Source organism: Penicillium canariense (assembly GCF_028826845.1).
Source record: "Penicillium canariense strain IBT 26290 chromosome Unknown utg000008l_segment0_segment0, whole genome shotgun sequence".
NCBI classification, from domain to species: Eukaryota; Fungi; Ascomycota; class Eurotiomycetes; order Eurotiales; family Aspergillaceae; genus Penicillium; species Penicillium canariense.
The window spans coordinates 1,315,089-1,332,825 of NW_026622735.1; the positions used below are offsets into that span (position 1 = coordinate 1,315,089).

A 17,737-nucleotide genomic window follows, 5' to 3' on the forward strand; every position below is an offset into this window, starting at 1 on the left:
CGATCGACTATCGGTAGGCTACGCTGTCCTCGGTAGGTCCTTCTGCGCCTGGGTGAGACACGTAATTGACCGGGCTGACCCGTGGGAACTTCACCAGCTCCATCACGACCTCCCATTGACAACCGCCCGCCCCCAAAGTGTCCATATATCGACTCGACCGCGGTGGGCTTTGGCTATCGTTGATGGTAGTGAGGGTACGATGAAGAGTTGATAAGTGGCCGTGCTGCTCGGCGATTCCACACGACCTTACTTACGACCCACGATGGACTTTGCGGCACACTCCTCTCGCGACCTTGCGGGCATGTCCTCCTTTCCCGACTTGATGAACGACCCAGCTTTCGACGGGCGAGAAGGATGGACTGAAGACATGGATACTTGCCGAATCTGCCACGGAGAAGCGACGGAGGAGGAGCCGCTTTTTTACCCTTGCAAGTGCAGTGGTAGCATCAAGTTCGTTCACCAAAGCTGCTTGGTGGAGTGGCTGTCCCACTCGCAGAAGAAGCATTGCGAGCTCTGCAAAACACCCTTTCGCTTTACGAAACTATATGATCCAAACATGCCCCAAAGCCTCCCGACTCCGTTATTTCTCCAACAAGCCATTATTCAAACAGTTCGAACCCTGGTGACCTGGCTGCGCTTTGTTCTCGTCGCATTTGTGTGGTTGGGTTGGCTGCCATGGTCAATGCGCGCAATTTGGAGGGCGCTTTTCTGGCTCGCTGACGGCCGTTGGTCGACCGGTGGGACTGTCCAGCAACGAGGCGCACAAGCTGTTCAGAATGGTGTTGCGCAATGGGCTGTCAACGGCACAGCGGCCACCACTGCCGCGCTCAGCTCGATGACCTTGGGGGGTTCGAGTACCGCCTACTCCTCGGCCATTCCTGGGCCCTCGGCGCAAGCCTCAGCCCTCAGTTTCCCAGCTGGTGATCCGCTCATGCTTACATTCATCAAGAAAATTATCCCTAGCCTATTCATTCCTGCATTGTCACCAAGTGCCGGCCAAAATGGCTCTCATGCAAACGGCCATACTGGCTCGGCCAAACCGCGATACCCATCATGGCTCTCCGATGTCAAATTCCTAAATACGTTGACGCCTTACCCGACGATCAACAATATGATCATTGATACTTTGGAGGGCCAACTCATCACTTTACTTGTGGTCGTTGCTTTCATTCTTCTTTTCTTGATTCGAGAATGGGTTGTCCAGCAGCAGCCCATGGCCAACATTGCGGAGGGAGAGCGTGAGGCAGCGCTGGAGTTGATTGCCAATAATCGACCAAACGAGCAGGAGCAGGGACTGCGTCCAGATTTTGCTCCCCCTCGTCCTCATGTGGATGTTCAGCCTGAAGCCGATGCACCCGCTGAGCAAGAAAATGATGTGCCTCCTCGCTCTGCCAATCATTCACCGGCACCCTCCTGGACTGATTCTGATGATGGTCTCCCTGTGTATGATAGACAGGCAGGGTTGCGGGATGATACTTCCGCGAGGAATTTGTTTCAGAATAATTCTGAGATGGACGGGGGGCCCCCAGAACGTCAATCGGGGAACACTCCTCAACACTCCGAAATGGCGTTCTTCCAAGACATCATGGAACGTGCCAATGGTGATCGGGATGAGGTCTTGCGAATCATTCGAGAGGAAGGCCATGAAGAGGAACTACGCTGGATTGTCGATGCACTTAGCAGGGCGCCGCTCGATCAACCACTTCCTGACCCTTCGACTCGCACAGCGCGCCTTTTTCCTATAGAGTCCTCTCAGTCATCTCATGGCTATGGCACAATGACCCCAGATAGTGAAAATGCTGATGCGCAACCACAGTCTGATCAGCCAGCCACAGGACAGGACGCCAATTATGAACCATCTTCAAGAGAAGATGAGGTGATTGCGAGGATTCCAGCTGATCATCAGCCTCCAAAGAACGTGGGTGACCGCCTGATCGATTGGTTCTGGGGGGACATCACTCCTGATGACCGTGATCACGGAGACCAACTTCTAGAGGACGACGAGCAGATCATTCAAGACCGGGCATTGGAAGACCCCTTTGTCCCTGTGCTAAACCGGCTGGAGGAGCGCCCAGCCAATGGAGGGGTGATGGCCGAAGCTGCAGCTGATGGGGCGCTGGAGGGCAATGACATGGATGCAATTGAAGGCGATGACTTTGAGGGAATCATGGATCTCATCGGCATGCAAGGTCCCATCTTTGGACTTTTGCAGAACGGTGTGTTCTGTGCGCTCCTAATTGCCTTTACTGTCGCTATTGGCATCTGGCTTCCCTACTTATGGGGCAAGATCGCTCTTGTTCTCCTGGCCAATCCTTTTGAGCTAATAGTTGGTGTTCCTATGACTGCGCTCACTGTTGTCGCAGACGTTGCCCTTGACACTCTCATTGGCGTTGTAGGCTACGTTATGTACTGGCTGAGCTTTATTTTCAAGGTTCTCCTCAGTCCATTCGGTGCTCTTGTCCCTACCGTCGAATGGGGTTTCCGAGGCAAATCAATCACCAGCACGTCGCTCTCCCTTATCGATAAAAGCACGGACCGGTTGAACAAGGTTGTTAAAGCGTTCCTGGTATTCCATGAGTCCGATATCCCCATGTTCTCGGTGCTTTCACACCAGGCTCTCAGGCTGCACCAAGCCCGTGTTATGACTCTACTACGGTCCATATTTGCCATTATCAAATTCGTTCTACACGACTTCCCCCTTCGCCTGGTCACCCTCGGGATCCCGGGAGCTTTGTCCTTTGATCTCGACTTCTCCCAGCTAAAGAACGCCACAGTTCAAGTACAGCAGCACATCAGCAACTTCACAAAGTCATCGATGTTCGCCAGCTCTGGGACACAATTGATGAATGCAAGCACCATCCGGACAGCCTCCGCAAATGTACCCGTTGACTATGAACTGGCTGTGTGGGATACGAAAGATCGTGTCATTGCCATTGCGATGGGATATCTGCTGGCAACGATGATCGGTTTCCTGTACCTGCGTATCACCGGACTACTCGCTGGGGCCAATCGCGGCCAACGGATTGAAGGGGTCGTGGCCGAGGTGCTTCTCCAGGCCGGTGGAGTCATGAAGGTCATTCTCATCATCGGCATTGAAATGATCGTCTTTCCTCTCTACTGTGGTACCCTACTGGACGTTGCCCTGCTTCCTCTGTTTTCCAACGCGACAATAGCCTCGCGGATCGCCTTCACCATTGGGTCTCCACTGACATCTCTTTTCGTACACTGGTTCATCGGCACCTGTTATATGTTCCATTTTGCCCTGTTTGTGTCCATGTGTCGAAAAATATTGAGGAGCGGTGTTCTCTGTAAGTCCTGCTATATTCTACCACACATTTCATTATCACTCATCGCTGACTGAGAAGATTTTATCCGTGATCCGGATGACCCGACTTTCCATCCAATCCGCGACGTTCTCGAGCGTAGCATTACTACTCAGCTCCGGAAGATCGCGTTTAGTGCACTTGTGTATGGTGCACTGGTCATTGTCTGCCTGGGTGGCGTGGTATGGGGCTTGTTTTACGCATTCGATGGTGTTCTTCCCATCCATTGGTCGGCTAGTGCCCCTATGCTCGAATTCCCGGTGGATCTGCTATTCTACAATTTCGTGATGCCGTTAGCTATCCAGTCCGTCAAACCTTCAGATGGGCTGCATGACCTGTACGACTGGTGGTTCCACAAGTGTGCGCACTTCCTACGCTTGAGCAACTTTTTTTCCCCGAAAGACACCCAGAAGAAGAAGGGCGCCATGTTCGACGATCCTGGTGGAGTCTACTTTCTGGGAGCAAGGGTGACTGGGAACACCCGGTAATCGGAGAGGAAGAGCAGGCTGCCGCAGAGAAAGAAGCCCGTGACGTGTATTTCCTGCGGGATGGCCGGTATGTCCGCGCCCCTGCCTCCGATCAGGTTCGCATCCCGAAGGGCACGCAGGTGTTCTTGGACGTGACTGAGGACAATGAACGTGTTGATGGAATGCCCGATCCGGACAATGGGCTCCATGGCCGTACCAGCACTTCATTCGCCAAGATCTACATTCCACCGCACTTCCGGACTCGCATCGCTGCCTTTATCTTGCTCATCTGGCTGTTTGCCGCCACCACTGGGGTAGGCATCACTGTTGTGCCGCTCGTCATTGGGCGCAAGATCACCTCCATTTGCTTCTCCAGCCCAGTTCCTGTGAATGACATCTACGCCTTCTCCAGCGGCCTTTGCGCGGTCGGTGCTCTGTCCTACATGGTATACTACTGCCGGGCAGCCGTTCAATTCCTGCGCGAAAACCGGGCAACGTACGTGCAATCCCCGCGCGAGCTGGGTCTGCTTTTTGCCAGCCTTGCACTCGGTGCAGCCCGAATAGTGTACATTTCGACTGCCCTGGTAGTCCTGCTCCCGTCTCTCTTCGCACTGCTTACCGAGTTGTACATCCTCATCCCGGCGCATACCTTCATCGGCGATGGACAGTCTCACATCGTACATGTTGTCCAAGACTGGACGCTGGGAGTGCTGTACGTACAGATGGCCATCAAGCTCACTTTGTGGCACCCCAACTCCTGGCCAGCGGCCGTGCTGAACGGCATCTTCCGCGATGGCTGGTTCAAACCGAATGTCCAACTGGCGACGCGGGCCTTGATTCTGCCGCTAGTCCTCTTCACCGCCGCGGCAGTAGCCGCCCCACTATCATTAGGTGGCGTGCTGTGGTGGACACTCTTCTATACGCGTGTTGAGGCGCAGCCGGCCATCTATCGCTATGCCTACCCAGCAACTTTGCTGTTCGTGTTGACCGCGTGGACTGTAAACCTGGCCCTGCGGCGGGTGGCGATCTGGCGTATCAACATCCGCGACGATGTTTATCTGATCGGCGAGCGGCTCCATAATTTCAGCGAGAAGCGGGCGCGAGACGTCGGTGTGTCGCGGCGGGTGATTACGGGCTGATGACAAGGAAGCGATGCGAAGGCGGGGTACACGAAGCTTTAATGAGGGTTTCAAGGCCAATTGCGCCAGACGAATGCAGGCTTCGTAGCAGTGTAAGGGGGGTTGATGATGGTTAATATCGCTTGCCCCTTCCCCTTTCTCCTGTACATATACGGCGCATGCATTGAATATTCCTGCATGGATCATAGTTCCCTTTTAGTGCTAGGTAATGTTTTCCCGAGGTACTGAATACTTTCTAATACCTGTCAATACGTACCACCCATCCGTGTATTTCGTCGCCCTCCTATACCATCTTCCCGCAGCAACTACCCCGTGGCACTCTCGGCTCCTAATGCTGCTGCCTGAGGCCCGTATTGGTATTCTGGTAATCTATCCAAAATAACCAAATTTAGATGCCTGCCACGTGATCCACACCGCAGGTGGTCCGCCACGCTGATTGGTTAGGCAACAGGATTCTCTCCATTTTCCCGCGATGGTCGGATGGTCTATCGGCCTTCATCGCCGTCGACCAGGCACCCATTGAATCTCGGGCCATCCATCTCGTCTCCCTCGCATGGCTTTTTCACCTCTTTGTCTCTACGCGACTGCCAGAATGGACTTGTAAAGCCGTGAATCCTCTTGGGACGACGACGCCGATATTCTGATGTCACCATCCTGAACCATCCTCAGGCCCTTATCGAATCGCTATCGCTAAGATGTCAGTTCTGCGCCATGGAGGAGGCGGTTTCCTCCAGCGCCGCCTCACGAAGTTGTATACCGATACGAAAACCTCATGCGAAAGTGTGACGACAGCCTCGAAAGCCCTCGACGACCCGGAGCTCGTGGCTCTGCACCAAAGCTTCCAGAAACAGCGGGATCGGTTACTGTCGTGGGGCCTAGATTGGAGCGATGCGAGCGCCGCCCAGCCGAACGATATCGACGAATCCCTGACCGCGGCCGGCTTCAGCGATGTCGTTGAGAGTGTTATGTCCTCTATACAAGACCTGCTCAATGACGCCGAGCATGTTCAGCATATGGATTCGCCCATGCCTTCCAAGGAGCGCAAACTGGATTTGCCGTCGAAGGATTCTCTGGGGAGCCGGCCCCTCAAGACACAATGGACAGACGATGATATCAGTCGTTCGAAGACAATACTGAGTGACTTGACAGCTTGCATAGACACGCTCTATGACTTGTCCCGCTCGCGCCGAACCATGGCATCTAGCATGTCCTCGAACAAGTATAGCACTGGTAGTCGCCGATCGAAACCTTCCCCCGTTACACCCTACGACGCATCCTATGGCTCCTTCTCTGACTCGAAGGAGAAGGTCCAAACCCCTAAGCAAATGTACGACCCCTTCACGTACTCTCCCTCGACTGCAAAACACGATTATAGCTACCCCTCCGGGACCTCCCACACGCTCGTTATCCAGCGATCCGCCCTGCAACTATACGGCGCGGCTCACGATAATAGCCCTCCACCATACGAACCAATTGCAGCGTCGTCAAACTCTCGTGTTGTGGGTCGCCTCAAGACGTCGGCATCACCGTTACTTCTGAGCTCCGTCAAGGAGGCGTACGTCTCGGTGTTGGTGGAGTTCATGCCCATGATCGTGGATTCTCAGATAAGTTTGAAGAGCTCACGATTGGAGAAGCTCCAGAACTCGCTGGACCAGTTGCTTCAGAATGCCAGAATCGGCCACTTGGGTCTTCTAAAGTTCTTGGGCTACTGCGTTGATGAACCTAATGCCCGCTACGCCTTCCTTTATCAGATGCCTGTCGATTATTTCCCTTTTCTGCAAGACCCCAGCGACTTATTGAAAGAGCTCAAGCCTATGCCTCTCATCGCTCTCCTTCCATCGGCCGAGGACTACCGCGAAAAGCGGATGCCGAATTTGGAAACTCGGTTCCGGCTGGCCTACGATCTCATGATGTCTGTTCTGCACTTGAGAAGCCAGAATGCCGTGCATGGTAACATCAACAGCAGCAATGTCATTTTCTTCCCCGGTCGGACCGACGTGAACAATGATGAGAGTGGGTTGGCCCCTGATCTACGACGTCCTTACTTGACCTCCCCAGCTCGCTTCTCTGGCGACGGGCCCACCCCGGAGCCACTGTCCACAGCGATGTATCGGCACCCTGATGACAAGAGATCCGTTGAAGACGAAGCCGCCTGGGCTTATGACCTGTACTCGCTTGGCCTGCTCCTGCTGGAAATCGGTCTATGGGCCCCGATTGGCCGGTTGTGGAAGATGAAGTATGACCGCTCATGGTTCAAGCATCGTGTTGAAGATCTCTATGTGAAGAAGCTTGGTCCGAAGTGCGGTACTGCATACCTCCAAGCTGTCCAGCTCTGCCTCGACGCCCCCAACTTCCACCTTTCGACCCAGCCCATGACCGATCTCAACCTCCGTGTACCCCAGATCTACCACTATCCCGTCCTCGACCTGTCCGACCCTGACGGCACATTCTCTTTCTCAATGAATTTCCTCTATACGATCTGCAAGATCTTGTGGTCATGTGCCCGCATTGATATCTTCTCGGCACCGCCTGCAGAAGAACTGGACGATTGCCTGCCCCTAGCACTTGTCCCAACCCCCGAACCTACACCGGCGGAGGAGAAGGCCGATCCGTACCAGCTTTCCCGCGAACCAATCAACCTCGACAAGAAGCTTCCGACCATCCCAGTGGATCCGTGGGGTATCTTGCCAGAAGAAAAAAGCTTGGACAAGCCCGCTAAGAAGCGGACTGTCAAGCGCCTTCCCCACCTCGAGATTCCTGATGAACATCTTCAGGAATGGAACTTTCAGATGATGCCCCGTCTGAGCCGTCTTCTGCAAAAAATTCTCAAGGAATCCAATGAGTCCTGTGGTGCTACTCTCATGATGACTGGTGAATCCCCGGAAACAGCGAAAACGACCATCTGCGTGACATGCGGCAGCGTCAAGAAGGTCCGATCGGCTTTGAAAAAACATTTCCCTCTGGGTCGGGATGACTGGGATCTCATCGTCCTTCGAGGCGATATTGAGCGATCAAAAGTCCCCCGCAAGAAGCGTCGCAAGCCCGCCAAGACTCGCCCAAACGGATCGAACGAAACTCCTTTTCGTCAACGTGAACTGAACCCATGCCACCAGCAACGGCCTCTATGTGGCGCCTCTATCGGTGCGTTTCAGAATGAGGAACACCTGCCACCCGTCTCTTATGGTGGTGCCGTGCTCGTCGATGGACAACCATATGGTCTGACAGTTCACCACATGCTTGAGGCTCCAAGCGACGACGAAGGCTCTGGTGCCGAGGAACCAGAGGCCCCTTCGCGATCTGCGGGAAACTGGCCTCGAGACCTGTCCAGCGTTGCCAATCCGAGTTCTATGCCCACCTGGTGTGAGGACGAACCGTCAGAGATCAATTTGGAATTTGAAATTTCGGATTTGGAAGATGATGATGGGTCGATCTCGCAAGGTCCCGAAGGGGGGCTCGACGAATATTGGCTTTCGGATGATGACTCGTCGGATGATGAGTCTATCGAAGGTCCTGATAACGATGACGGCGATGTGGCCTCGGTCGGTGATACTGCCGGCATCGATCCGGGGGAAGAGCCGCGGCTACTCGTCACGCAGCCCGCTATTGACGACATCCACGAAGATTTCTTTCCGTCCCCAGAAGACCGCGACGATGAACATCTCGCTTCCCATTGCTTGGGCTACGTGCATGCATCCTCGGGCGTGCGCCGGTGGACGCGCAAAGGAATCAAGCACGAGATTGATTGGGCTCTCATCAAAGTTGACGACAACCGCATGGACCCTCGCAACATCATCGTCGACAATACCACTTCTCCTCCCGGCCGACCCGGTATAGGACGAGGCCAACCTCAACTGATTTTTCTCAATCAAGTCGCCCGCATGGAGGAACTAGGCGGCTTACAAGTGCACTGCTGCGGCCGCACGAGTGGGCTGCAGACGGGACAGATATCGAAGGCGATGACGTTGGTCAAGCTCCATGGTCGACACTCTTTCTCCACGAGCTTATGTGTTAACGGGAACTTCGGAGGTAAGAGGCACACTTCTACAGATTCATCTTTATGTCTATACGATCCTTAATTAGATACCCTGGTCTCGTTTTGTTATGCCTATGCCTTGTCTCTCACTTCCCTCTCGTGTCGCCCCATCTTCTGTTAAGCCGGCCGGTAAACCTATCACCGCGGCCACCGCGTTTTAAGACACCACCTGCAACGTATCAAGTAAACTTGGAACTGGCAAGAAAGCTAACGATCCCATCCCAGCCCCCGGCGACTCCGGCGCATGGGTTTTCGATAGGTCGACCGGCCGCGTCTGTGGCCACGTTCTCGCCTGGTCCGCCCGCTCCAATACCACCTACATCTCGCCCATGGAGGTCACCTTCGAAGATATCGCGCGTACTCTGAATGCCTCTGTCGTCTCGCTCCCCGGCGACTCCTCCCGCGCCATGGGCTACGCTGGCTTGGCCTCCTCTCCTCCCGGCGCATACCGCCACCAGACTCATCCCCTTCCGGGCCTTCCGGGGGACTTTAACCGCCTCGTGGCTGCTGGTGTTCCTCCAGGCCCGCCTGGTGTCCCGCCACATCCCTTCGCACACCCGCATGCCCACCACCCTGGGAACTTCCCGCGTCCTCCGCCTCCCCCACCTCCCCGCCCTGGGTCCCAGGAGACGCATGTCCTCCGGGGCGTGAGTCCCATTCCGCCATCATTGTTGACTGGGCCAAGAAACATCGAGCGGCAGCTTGCCTGATTTATAAATTGTGTTTTGTTTTCGTGATGATAGGATCTGATCGTTGGTTGAATCGGTTTGGATTGACTGCTTGATGGATTCATTACATTATTGGGGATGTGATACGATATAAAGACCGAGTCATGATTGAGATTACACGGGATATTCACAGCGATGCGGGTCTCTTGGGTTTTGGATGAATTGATACCTATCTTTTACGCCTTTAATGGAAAAACTAGTCGAATAACGCGCCCTTATATTAGAATCAGACTCGGGTCTCTGGTATAGATTGTTTGGCAGACCATTGAAGCTGGGCCAAACTTAGACGGGAGAAAGACTGTTTAAGTACCCTGGTTCCGTACTAAACTGATTGGCCTCCTTTAAAACGCTTACTTCTCACCCTCTGGCTGCAACCTTCGATTCGGTCAGCTTTGGGGGCGGAACATGTGGAGACGGCTTCAGCCCCTTCACGCCTCGAACGAAGTTTAGGCAGGCACTGCATGACGAGACCTTGCCCACGCTCTGGCATATTCGTATATCCTCACAGGAGAACAAGAAATAAGTCGCTGCAGGTCACGGGTCCATCGCAACTCACACCCAAGTCGGTTCTCTTGTTGCCTAGTCCGTTGCCCCTCTGTCAGCGTCCCCAACAATGCATCGAAGAGTGGGCAGACCAAAATCCAAGACCGGATGCATTACTTGCAAGTATGTACCATCCTCACTCCTGGGCTCTATCCATTTGACCCCCCTCATATTTGAAATTTCAGAATCCGCCATGTTAAATGTGACGAGGAGAAGCCGGAATGCAATCGATGCGCCCGTTCCGGCCGCAAGTGCGATGGCTACAACGACTCCTCGCAGAGGCAGCTCCACGAAGAACTGGACAAGGGTTCCCGTCAACCATGGAGTGTCCGCTCAGATCGCTTAGTACTAGTCCCCGGCTCACGAAAAGAGCGTCAATATGTACACGTCTTCTGTACACAGGCCACCCGTACACTATCGGGCTTCTTCCCATCCGATTTCTGGACTCGCTTTCTTCCCCAACTCAGCCATCGATACCCCACAATACGGCATGCGGTCTCTGCGGTCGGCGCTGTCTATGAGCGACAGTTGCTTCCCGCCAACGCGGACTCGACTGCGGTGGAAACGTTCACCCTGCAACAGTATAACAAGGCCATTCACAGTTTCCTCGAGGAGACGAGGGCACCACAGACAGGGGGGTCGACTTGACGTTGGTGACCTGCTTGTTATTTGTTTGCCTCGAGACACTCCGATCTCAGAACCCACGAGCCTTAGATCACATCCAGAGCGGCGTCCAGATCGTGGCCGGGCGGTTGCGGGAGAAGAGATCGGTGAACAATGAGTTTGATCGGGAGCTCTTACATTGGTTCTCTCGACTCAACATCCAGACGTGCTTCTGGGGACGAGGCATTCTGCCCCTGGATATTTGCCCGGAAAAGTCGACTATGGCGCCCGGGAAGATGCTGGTCTTCGACAATATCTCACAGGCGCGAGAAAGTTTGACCGACCTCCAAAGCCGGACTTTGATCTTTATTCGGTTCGTCGGAAGTAAAAGCGGGATCACATACCAGGATGTCGATGACCAGCAGAGACAGGCGCAGCAAGCTTTGGAGGCAGAATATCATACATGGCGCGCAGGTTTTGATCGGCTTCAGAAGAGATCTGCGAAACGCGCGGGCATTCCCGATCCACGCGCTCCGCTAGTGCTCCTAGTCGAATACCATACCTCCATCGTCTGGGTCCTCAATTGCATTTCCCAAGAAGAGTCCAACTTCGACAAATACTATTCCAACTTTGAAGAAATTGTCGCGTTAGCCGACAAGATCATCGACTGCGGCCCGGGGTGGGAATCGAAGCCTGCGGCGGAGCAATTGTCTCTGGATGCAGGCGTGTTGGCCCACCTCTACTGGACCGCCCAGAAATGCCGCCATCCTCTGATCCGGCGAAGAGCCATCCAGGTTCTGGCGCGGTGTCCCGCAAGACAAGGAATGTGGTTACGACCGTTAATGGTGCAGGTGGCATCCAAGATCGTGGAGATGGAAGAAGCGCCGCTTGTATGCTTGCCGGTGGAAGAGAGAATCGTCGAGGAGCAGCATCGTGTCTACGAGACATTAATTTACCCGGATGACTCCCAGAAGAATCCGTGCCCGGTTCATTTCTTGTTCAAGCCGCACGGAGTGACTGGGGGGTTCGAGAGCCGCTGGGCAGATGTGGCGTGGTGACGGACTGAACTTGGACGTGACATGGCCGGCTCATGATTTTGTTGTTGATCGTAGCGATGACCTTATTTCACAGACCGAATTGGACTGTTGAAAGATGGCTGCATACCAAATGGGACCCCACGAATGTGCCTGCCTACTGACTGTAGTCAATCACGAAACCGAGCATGGCTCCGTCCTATCAGCCCTTCCGACAACACCACGATCCAACGTAAACCAATGTTTGTCATGCTGCAATCATCAATCTCCAGCGTCAGTCTTGCGGGCATCTAGAGCACCGAGCAACGTCCAGACTAGGCTGACGGCGACTAAGTCGGGTTTGTTTCAGCCGCTCGCCCCTATATGTTACGAGGGCGCCAATCACAGGGCCATCCACGTCTGCGTAGATACTGCATTGGGGCTGAGTTTCGTCTGAGTGGAGGTGAAGAATTTCGTGCTCTGCGGGTCGGAGGCTGTCATTTACGAGGCCCCCAATCAGCGATCCGTTCAAACAGCCTTATGCATAAGGCTGTGTTTGCTGCCCCCACTTGCGGATTTAGACTTGGGCTTGGAAGAGGATACCCAATTTGATCCTTTGATATCAAAGTCCGATGCTTGCTTACTTAGGAGCTGGCGGGTATAAGGGTTGGGGTGGAATCGAAAGAGGGAAGTATATATACCACGCTTTTGTCTACCCAGGAACTCGTCCTGGTTTCTGTTCCTCACGCAGTCGACCGTACAGCTCCCCTGCGCTTCTTTGTGTCTCGTACAGTCTTTCATCAAAAGGACCTACACCTGTTGGAGTTTTGAGTTTTGTCCAATTCCACCTTGTGGCTTGCATCTCCACGTTTCCATTCTCCCTCCATCATGACGGGCCATTACGATCCAAATCTCTATATTGGCTGCAAAGCCTACAACGGGGTCGAAACGAGTTATGGATATATCCCGACCAAAGCGGTCGGCTTTGCATTCTGCGTGCTATTTGGACTGTCGATGATCGCTCATATTGTTCAACTGTGTTGGAAGCGGGTATGGTGGTGCAGTGTGTTCGCGATCGGATGTGCTGGTAGGTCGACGTATGCTCCTTCTCTATGGAATATCAAACCCTAATAGAGCATAGCTGAACTACTCGGCTGGGCGGGCCGTCTGTGGAGCGCCGAATGCCCCTATAACTCCACCGCGTTCATGATACAGATAGCTACCTTGATCATCGGTAAGTGTCCACCATTGTTCGACAGAATCTGCACACGTCTAACACCCTTTTCAACGACAGCACCTGTTTTTTTCACGGCCGGCATATACATCCTCCTCGCTCGCTACATTCAAATCTTCGGCAAAGAGACCTCCTTCCTCGCTCCAAAGTTGTATCTCTGGATCTTCTGCACCTGCGATATCATCTCGCTTGTCATTCAAGCCGCGGGGGGAGGAATAGCCAGCTCTGAATCCGACGATCCCCATGGGAACCCCGACCCGGGCACTCACACGATGGTCGCCGGTATCGTCTTCCAGCTGGTCTCGATCTCGGTGTTTGTCTACTGCACCATTGACTTCTTTCTACGCATCAAGCGCCTCGGGCAGCTCAAAGCATTTACTCAGGGCCCTTTGCTGCTCCTGACGGGCGCGATGGTGCTGTCTGTCCTGTGCATATACGTTCGGAGTATCTACCGTACGATTGAACTGGCGCAGGGCTGGACGGGGTATTTGATCACGCACGAGTCTTACTTCATCGGCCTCGATGGGGTCATGATGATCATTGCTGTTGCAGTATTCAATGTCTGTCACCCAGGGTGGTTGCTGCCTGCTAGAGCAGAGTCTGCCTTGTCTCAGGACCGCAAGTCTTCCAACTCCGATGTTGAGATGGTGCGCCCGGCGGCCTGAAAAGGGTACAGGGTACGGCTGTGCTCGCTACTATTGCACCCACCCTTAGTTTCCTCTCAAACTCGGAACCGAAGGTTCTGGCCTTCTGTGGGTTAAAGGGAGCTAATACAGGCGGCGACTGCATGACAGCGATTAAATTTTTTTTTTTTTTTTTTTAATTTTTCTCATTTAGATCAGCAGCGTGCAATATGAACTCAGTAATTTCATCAATACTTCTAAATAAATGATGTTCATCACGGTCTAGATATGTCCCGTAAGTTTCAGACACTTTCTCAGCCCAAGATGGCTCGATATCCGCCCGGGAGTACTGACGAGCAGGAGAACATAAGACGTACGGTTGGAAACGGGCCCACGCGGGTGCTGCCCCTTCGATCAAAACCCCCACGGGGATCTAGACATCAAAGTGGCGATCACTAAACCTTGCTTAGCTGCTTCCATTAAAGCTTATTCGCAATCACACGATCAAGCGCAGGTGCCCAAAAAAATGCTGCGTTCGGAACAGCCGAGTTCAGCTTCCCTATGGTTGGGTGTGACATCACAACCTCAATCGAGCAACCCCCCTCAAGACCTATGACAGTATACCAAGACAAAGCCACTCAAATTTTAAAAGTTCCCTAGTCCTGTTTTTTGAAGACTTGGTCTTGTTTTGTGCCGTGGGCTTTTCTTATTTGTGGTATCTTCAGCTCCTATGCCTCCAAAAATCCAATTATCCCCATTATCCTTAGGATTTTTCTTCCGTTTCCTATTTTCAACTTCACCTATTCTTCTTCCACCGCACTATGGCCGAACAGGAAAGCTCTGCAGCGGCTGCTGATATGCCCTATAATGATGCTGGGAACCCTGCAGCTAGAAAGGAGGCAAACGGCACCACCCCCAGTCGAACGTATCAGCCACCGCATCGGACGACGGTCTCGCAGGTCACTACTCCGGAGTTTCTGAAACTTGCAAACCCCGGTCCCTTGGGATTGATTGCCTTCGCAATCACCACATTTGTAGTTGGTCTATTGGAGTGTGGTGCCGGGTATGACTGGCCATAAAAACGACCCCAGTACGACATTTGATCTAACGTTCCGATCCAACTTATCTATCCAGACTTCCCCACTCAAACCCCAATGGCACTGTTGGCCCTAACCAAGCCGCATTCGGACTCGTCGTGTTCATGGGCGGAACGGCCCAGGTTCTGGCGGGAATCATGCAATTCCGCATCGGAAACACCTTCGGTACCACCATTCACTGCTCCTACGGCGCTTTCTGGCTGAGCTATGGAATGTTCATGCTGCAATACCTTGGCCTTGAAGCTGCCTATAAGGGTGATATGAGAGCGTATTCATTTGCCCTCGGGATTTACCTGATCGCGTGGTGTTTCCTGACAATTCTGTTCTTCATCGCCGCACTTCGGACCAACGTCGCCATCTTGTTAGTTTTCTTCTTCCTGGCTCTCGCATTCCTTTTCCTCGGTATTGCCGAGTTCACCCTCACGGAACACGCTACTGCCAGCGAGCGGTTGAATAAATCGGGTGGGGCTTTCGCAGTTATTTGTTCAATGTGCGCCTTCTATGCTGGTGCATCCGGTCTTATGTTACCTGAAACCACCTGGGTCCGATTCCCACTGGGCGAGTTCTCAAGCAGCGTCTAGCACCACGGTGGGCATCGGTTTGGAGCTCAGAAACGGGCTCCAGTTGCACATAAGCAGCAAACCATCAATGGCTCGAGTTTTCCCGATCCAACTCGGGTTGACTGTCGAGCAGACGATCCTTCCGAAAATAGCACAAGCAATCCTGCATGCTGATTGGCCAAGGGCTCTTACTACTTCGGGCACAAGCTTTATGGCCTCGAGTGTTTTCCTTGACCATCGAAACACCAGTTACTAACTTTAGTGGCCTTCGTTACCATAGGGAATTTAATATTCTCAACACCCAGTTCATGTGACCACTCTGTCTGTGTGCCTTTCTGTGTGCTGCCATATCTTGTCTAAAGTAAGGACCACAGCACAAAGCCGGCCTGGTGGTTAGACCCATCACTCTATGTCGATTTCTCTCGCTGAACCTTATTATTGAACATGCTATGTTGTATTAGTTGAAATATGTATTCTAGTATATTCCGCGTTATGCAAAATAACAAATATGATCCCCTTATTCCAGAAATTTCACCGTTCAACGCCATGATGTTCACCCGAGCTTCCGTTGTGGTATCGATATAAAAAACAAAAGTGTTCGTCATAGATCATGGGATGTTGCGAACATCCGTTGACGATCGGTCGGATTCTTGGTTCTAGTTCTAGAGAAGGTTAACCGCCGTCATATCACCCTATATCATTCATTCGAAGAACTGAGAAACACCTACCACGCGCTAGGCGCCTTGGAGATCCCCTGACCAGCATGTCGACCTGGTGGGAAATTGTACTCATCATCAAGGTCTTGTTTTGCAGCCATGAGCGGGCCCCATTTTTTTTGGACCCCCTCCATGTGCTTCTTCAGCCGTGAAAGTATTGTGCCATCGGCCGACTTCTTGGTGGAGCTAATGTCCGTTGTAGACGAGGATGCAGACTTGCTCATCGTGAATGAGATGGGGACAAAGTCGTAAGCAGTGAAGTAGAGTAGTTGGTTCGAGGGGCGGAAATTATGGGTTTACAGGATATCCATCGGATCCGTGAGCTGGACAGCTCTTATTTATCAATGAAAGAGAAAAAAAACTTTTGCCATCTGCTTTTCCAGGGGCACTAGGTAGGGTCCCGGCAAATACTCGGAGGCCGCCGAGTCTAAGCCGAACTGTGCCGACATATGGCCGGCTCTAATCAATTCCGTCGGTAATTGATGCCCAACGCCCCTTGCAGTTATTGGAGGGTTATGAGAGTAATACCTAAGAAGTATAAACAATAAATTCCGTTCACTCTTTACGTTGGATAGACTACACTCGCACCTTACTGCTTGCCTAAACGTGGGTCTCTGGTAGGATTTGGATGACTCCCTTCCTCGTGAGAATTTGATTGACCGTGGTAGAGATTGGATAAACAGCTAATATGATTGCGCGGAATATGACTCACGCTTTGCCAGCATTACTTCTAGAGCCCGCATTGGGGATAAGAATGCCGATCCGCTAGTATTCTTTTCCTCTATACATCTAAGTCGGGGTCTGTCCGACACGGGACAATCTCGCAGACATATTCGTTAGACAAAATTAGGAGGTCCTGGAGCTTTTTGATTCCATGAGACACAATCATACTAGACCCTCCCGTCACAGTAGATAGAGCAAGAGTCTGTGATGAGGCAGATACTCAGTCTATCAGAATGATGGCCTGACATGGTGCAGGTTGAGTAAGTGGCACTATCCCCTACAAAGTATAACGCGGCGCCCCGAGGGCCCTCAAGCGCAAGGCGCAGCCCCCACGCGCCACTCTCGGGCGCCCGACTCAGTCCGTAAAGAAAAACACGCACTTCCCCTGTCCCTGGAACCGTCATCTTCTTGGATTGTATGGGGAAACCACCCTCAGCCTTGCCTGTATTTGCTGTTCGCAGGTCAGGATCTATATGGCTATAGTACGGCCTCCCCTACCCGTCACCTCGCCTATCCTCATAGCTCAAGAAACGAATGCGCACACAGGCAATCAGTTAGGCAGGCTAGAATCGCCTTCAGGAAGACGACATTAGACAACAATGTTCAACTGGCTCAAGGATTTCTTCGCCGGCAACGCTTCTACAGAATGGCGGCGTAAACGCGCGAACCGAGCCTACCACAGGAAAGTGCGCGCCCGCGAACGCCAGCTACGACGCCATTGGAACCATGAAGACGTTGCCAATCGCTTCTTTTACTGGGCGCCCTATAGTAGCGAAAGGCCTACCAAGGATGCGGTGAAAGACTACCGCACCAAGCAAAGGTCGACTCGAAAGGACGGAGGCTCAAGTGCAAAATGAAGGGCAGATGTGAGGATCGGAGGGCGGGTTTGGTTATGGAGCAGCCAATTGTCTACTCATCGCTTGGCTAACCTTTTG

The 17,737-nt window shown here is 52.9% G+C and overlaps 7 protein-coding genes across 7 annotated transcripts; 6 read left to right on the forward strand and 1 right to left on the reverse strand.

The window, feature by feature from the left end:
* Nucleotides 1–262: 262 nt before the first annotated feature.
* N7482_010421 (E3 ubiquitin-protein ligase SSM4) lies at nt 263–4,929 on the forward strand (the record flags this gene model as incomplete). The annotated part of the gene is made up of 3 exons (XM_056692545.1): nt 263–3,308; nt 3,366–3,660; nt 3,726–4,929. The coding sequence occupies 3 exons, from the start codon at nt 263–265 to the stop codon at nt 4,927–4,929; spliced, it is 4,545 nt and encodes a 1,514-aa protein (XP_056538502.1).
* Nucleotides 4,930–5,624: 695 nt separating this feature from the next.
* N7482_010422 (uncharacterized protein) lies at nt 5,625–9,672 on the forward strand (the record flags this gene model as incomplete). Its single annotated transcript, XM_056692546.1, has 2 exons — nt 5,625–8,955; nt 9,188–9,672. The coding sequence occupies 2 exons, from the start codon at nt 5,625–5,627 to the stop codon at nt 9,670–9,672; spliced, it is 3,816 nt and encodes a 1,271-aa protein (XP_056538503.1).
* A 631-nt stretch (nt 9,673–10,303) lies between these two features.
* On the forward strand, nt 10,304–11,894 carry N7482_010423 (Zn(II)2Cys6 transcription factor domain-containing protein; the record flags this gene model as incomplete). The annotated part of the gene is made up of 3 exons (XM_056692547.1): nt 10,304–10,356; nt 10,419–10,791; nt 10,836–11,894. 3 exons carry the CDS (start codon nt 10,304–10,306, stop codon nt 11,892–11,894), a joined length of 1,485 nt encoding a protein of 494 aa, XP_056538504.1.
* Nucleotides 11,895–12,737: 843 nt separating this feature from the next.
* On the forward strand, nt 12,738–13,748 carry N7482_010424 (RTA1 domain-containing protein; the record flags this gene model as incomplete). The annotated part of the gene is made up of 3 exons (XM_056692548.1): nt 12,738–12,936; nt 12,991–13,083; nt 13,144–13,748. The coding sequence occupies 3 exons, from the start codon at nt 12,738–12,740 to the stop codon at nt 13,746–13,748; spliced, it is 897 nt and encodes a 298-aa protein (XP_056538505.1).
* A 779-nt stretch (nt 13,749–14,527) lies between these two features.
* N7482_010425 (acetate uptake transporter family protein) lies at nt 14,528–15,384 on the forward strand (the record flags this gene model as incomplete). Its single annotated transcript, XM_056692549.1, has 2 exons — nt 14,528–14,769; nt 14,841–15,384. The coding sequence occupies 2 exons, from the start codon at nt 14,528–14,530 to the stop codon at nt 15,382–15,384; spliced, it is 786 nt and encodes a 261-aa protein (XP_056538506.1).
* Nucleotides 15,385–16,087: 703 nt separating this feature from the next.
* On the reverse strand, nt 16,088–16,303 carry N7482_010426 (uncharacterized protein; the record flags this gene model as incomplete). Its single annotated transcript, XM_056692550.1, has 1 exon — nt 16,088–16,303. The coding sequence occupies one exon, from the start codon at nt 16,301–16,303 to the stop codon at nt 16,088–16,090; it is 216 nt and encodes a 71-aa protein (XP_056538507.1).
* Nucleotides 16,304–17,401: 1,098 nt separating this feature from the next.
* N7482_010427 (uncharacterized protein) lies at nt 17,402–17,659 on the forward strand (the record flags this gene model as incomplete). Its single annotated transcript, XM_056692551.1, has 1 exon — nt 17,402–17,659. The coding sequence occupies one exon, from the start codon at nt 17,402–17,404 to the stop codon at nt 17,657–17,659; it is 258 nt and encodes an 85-aa protein (XP_056538508.1).
* Between the last annotated feature and the right edge of the window lie 78 nt (nt 17,660–17,737).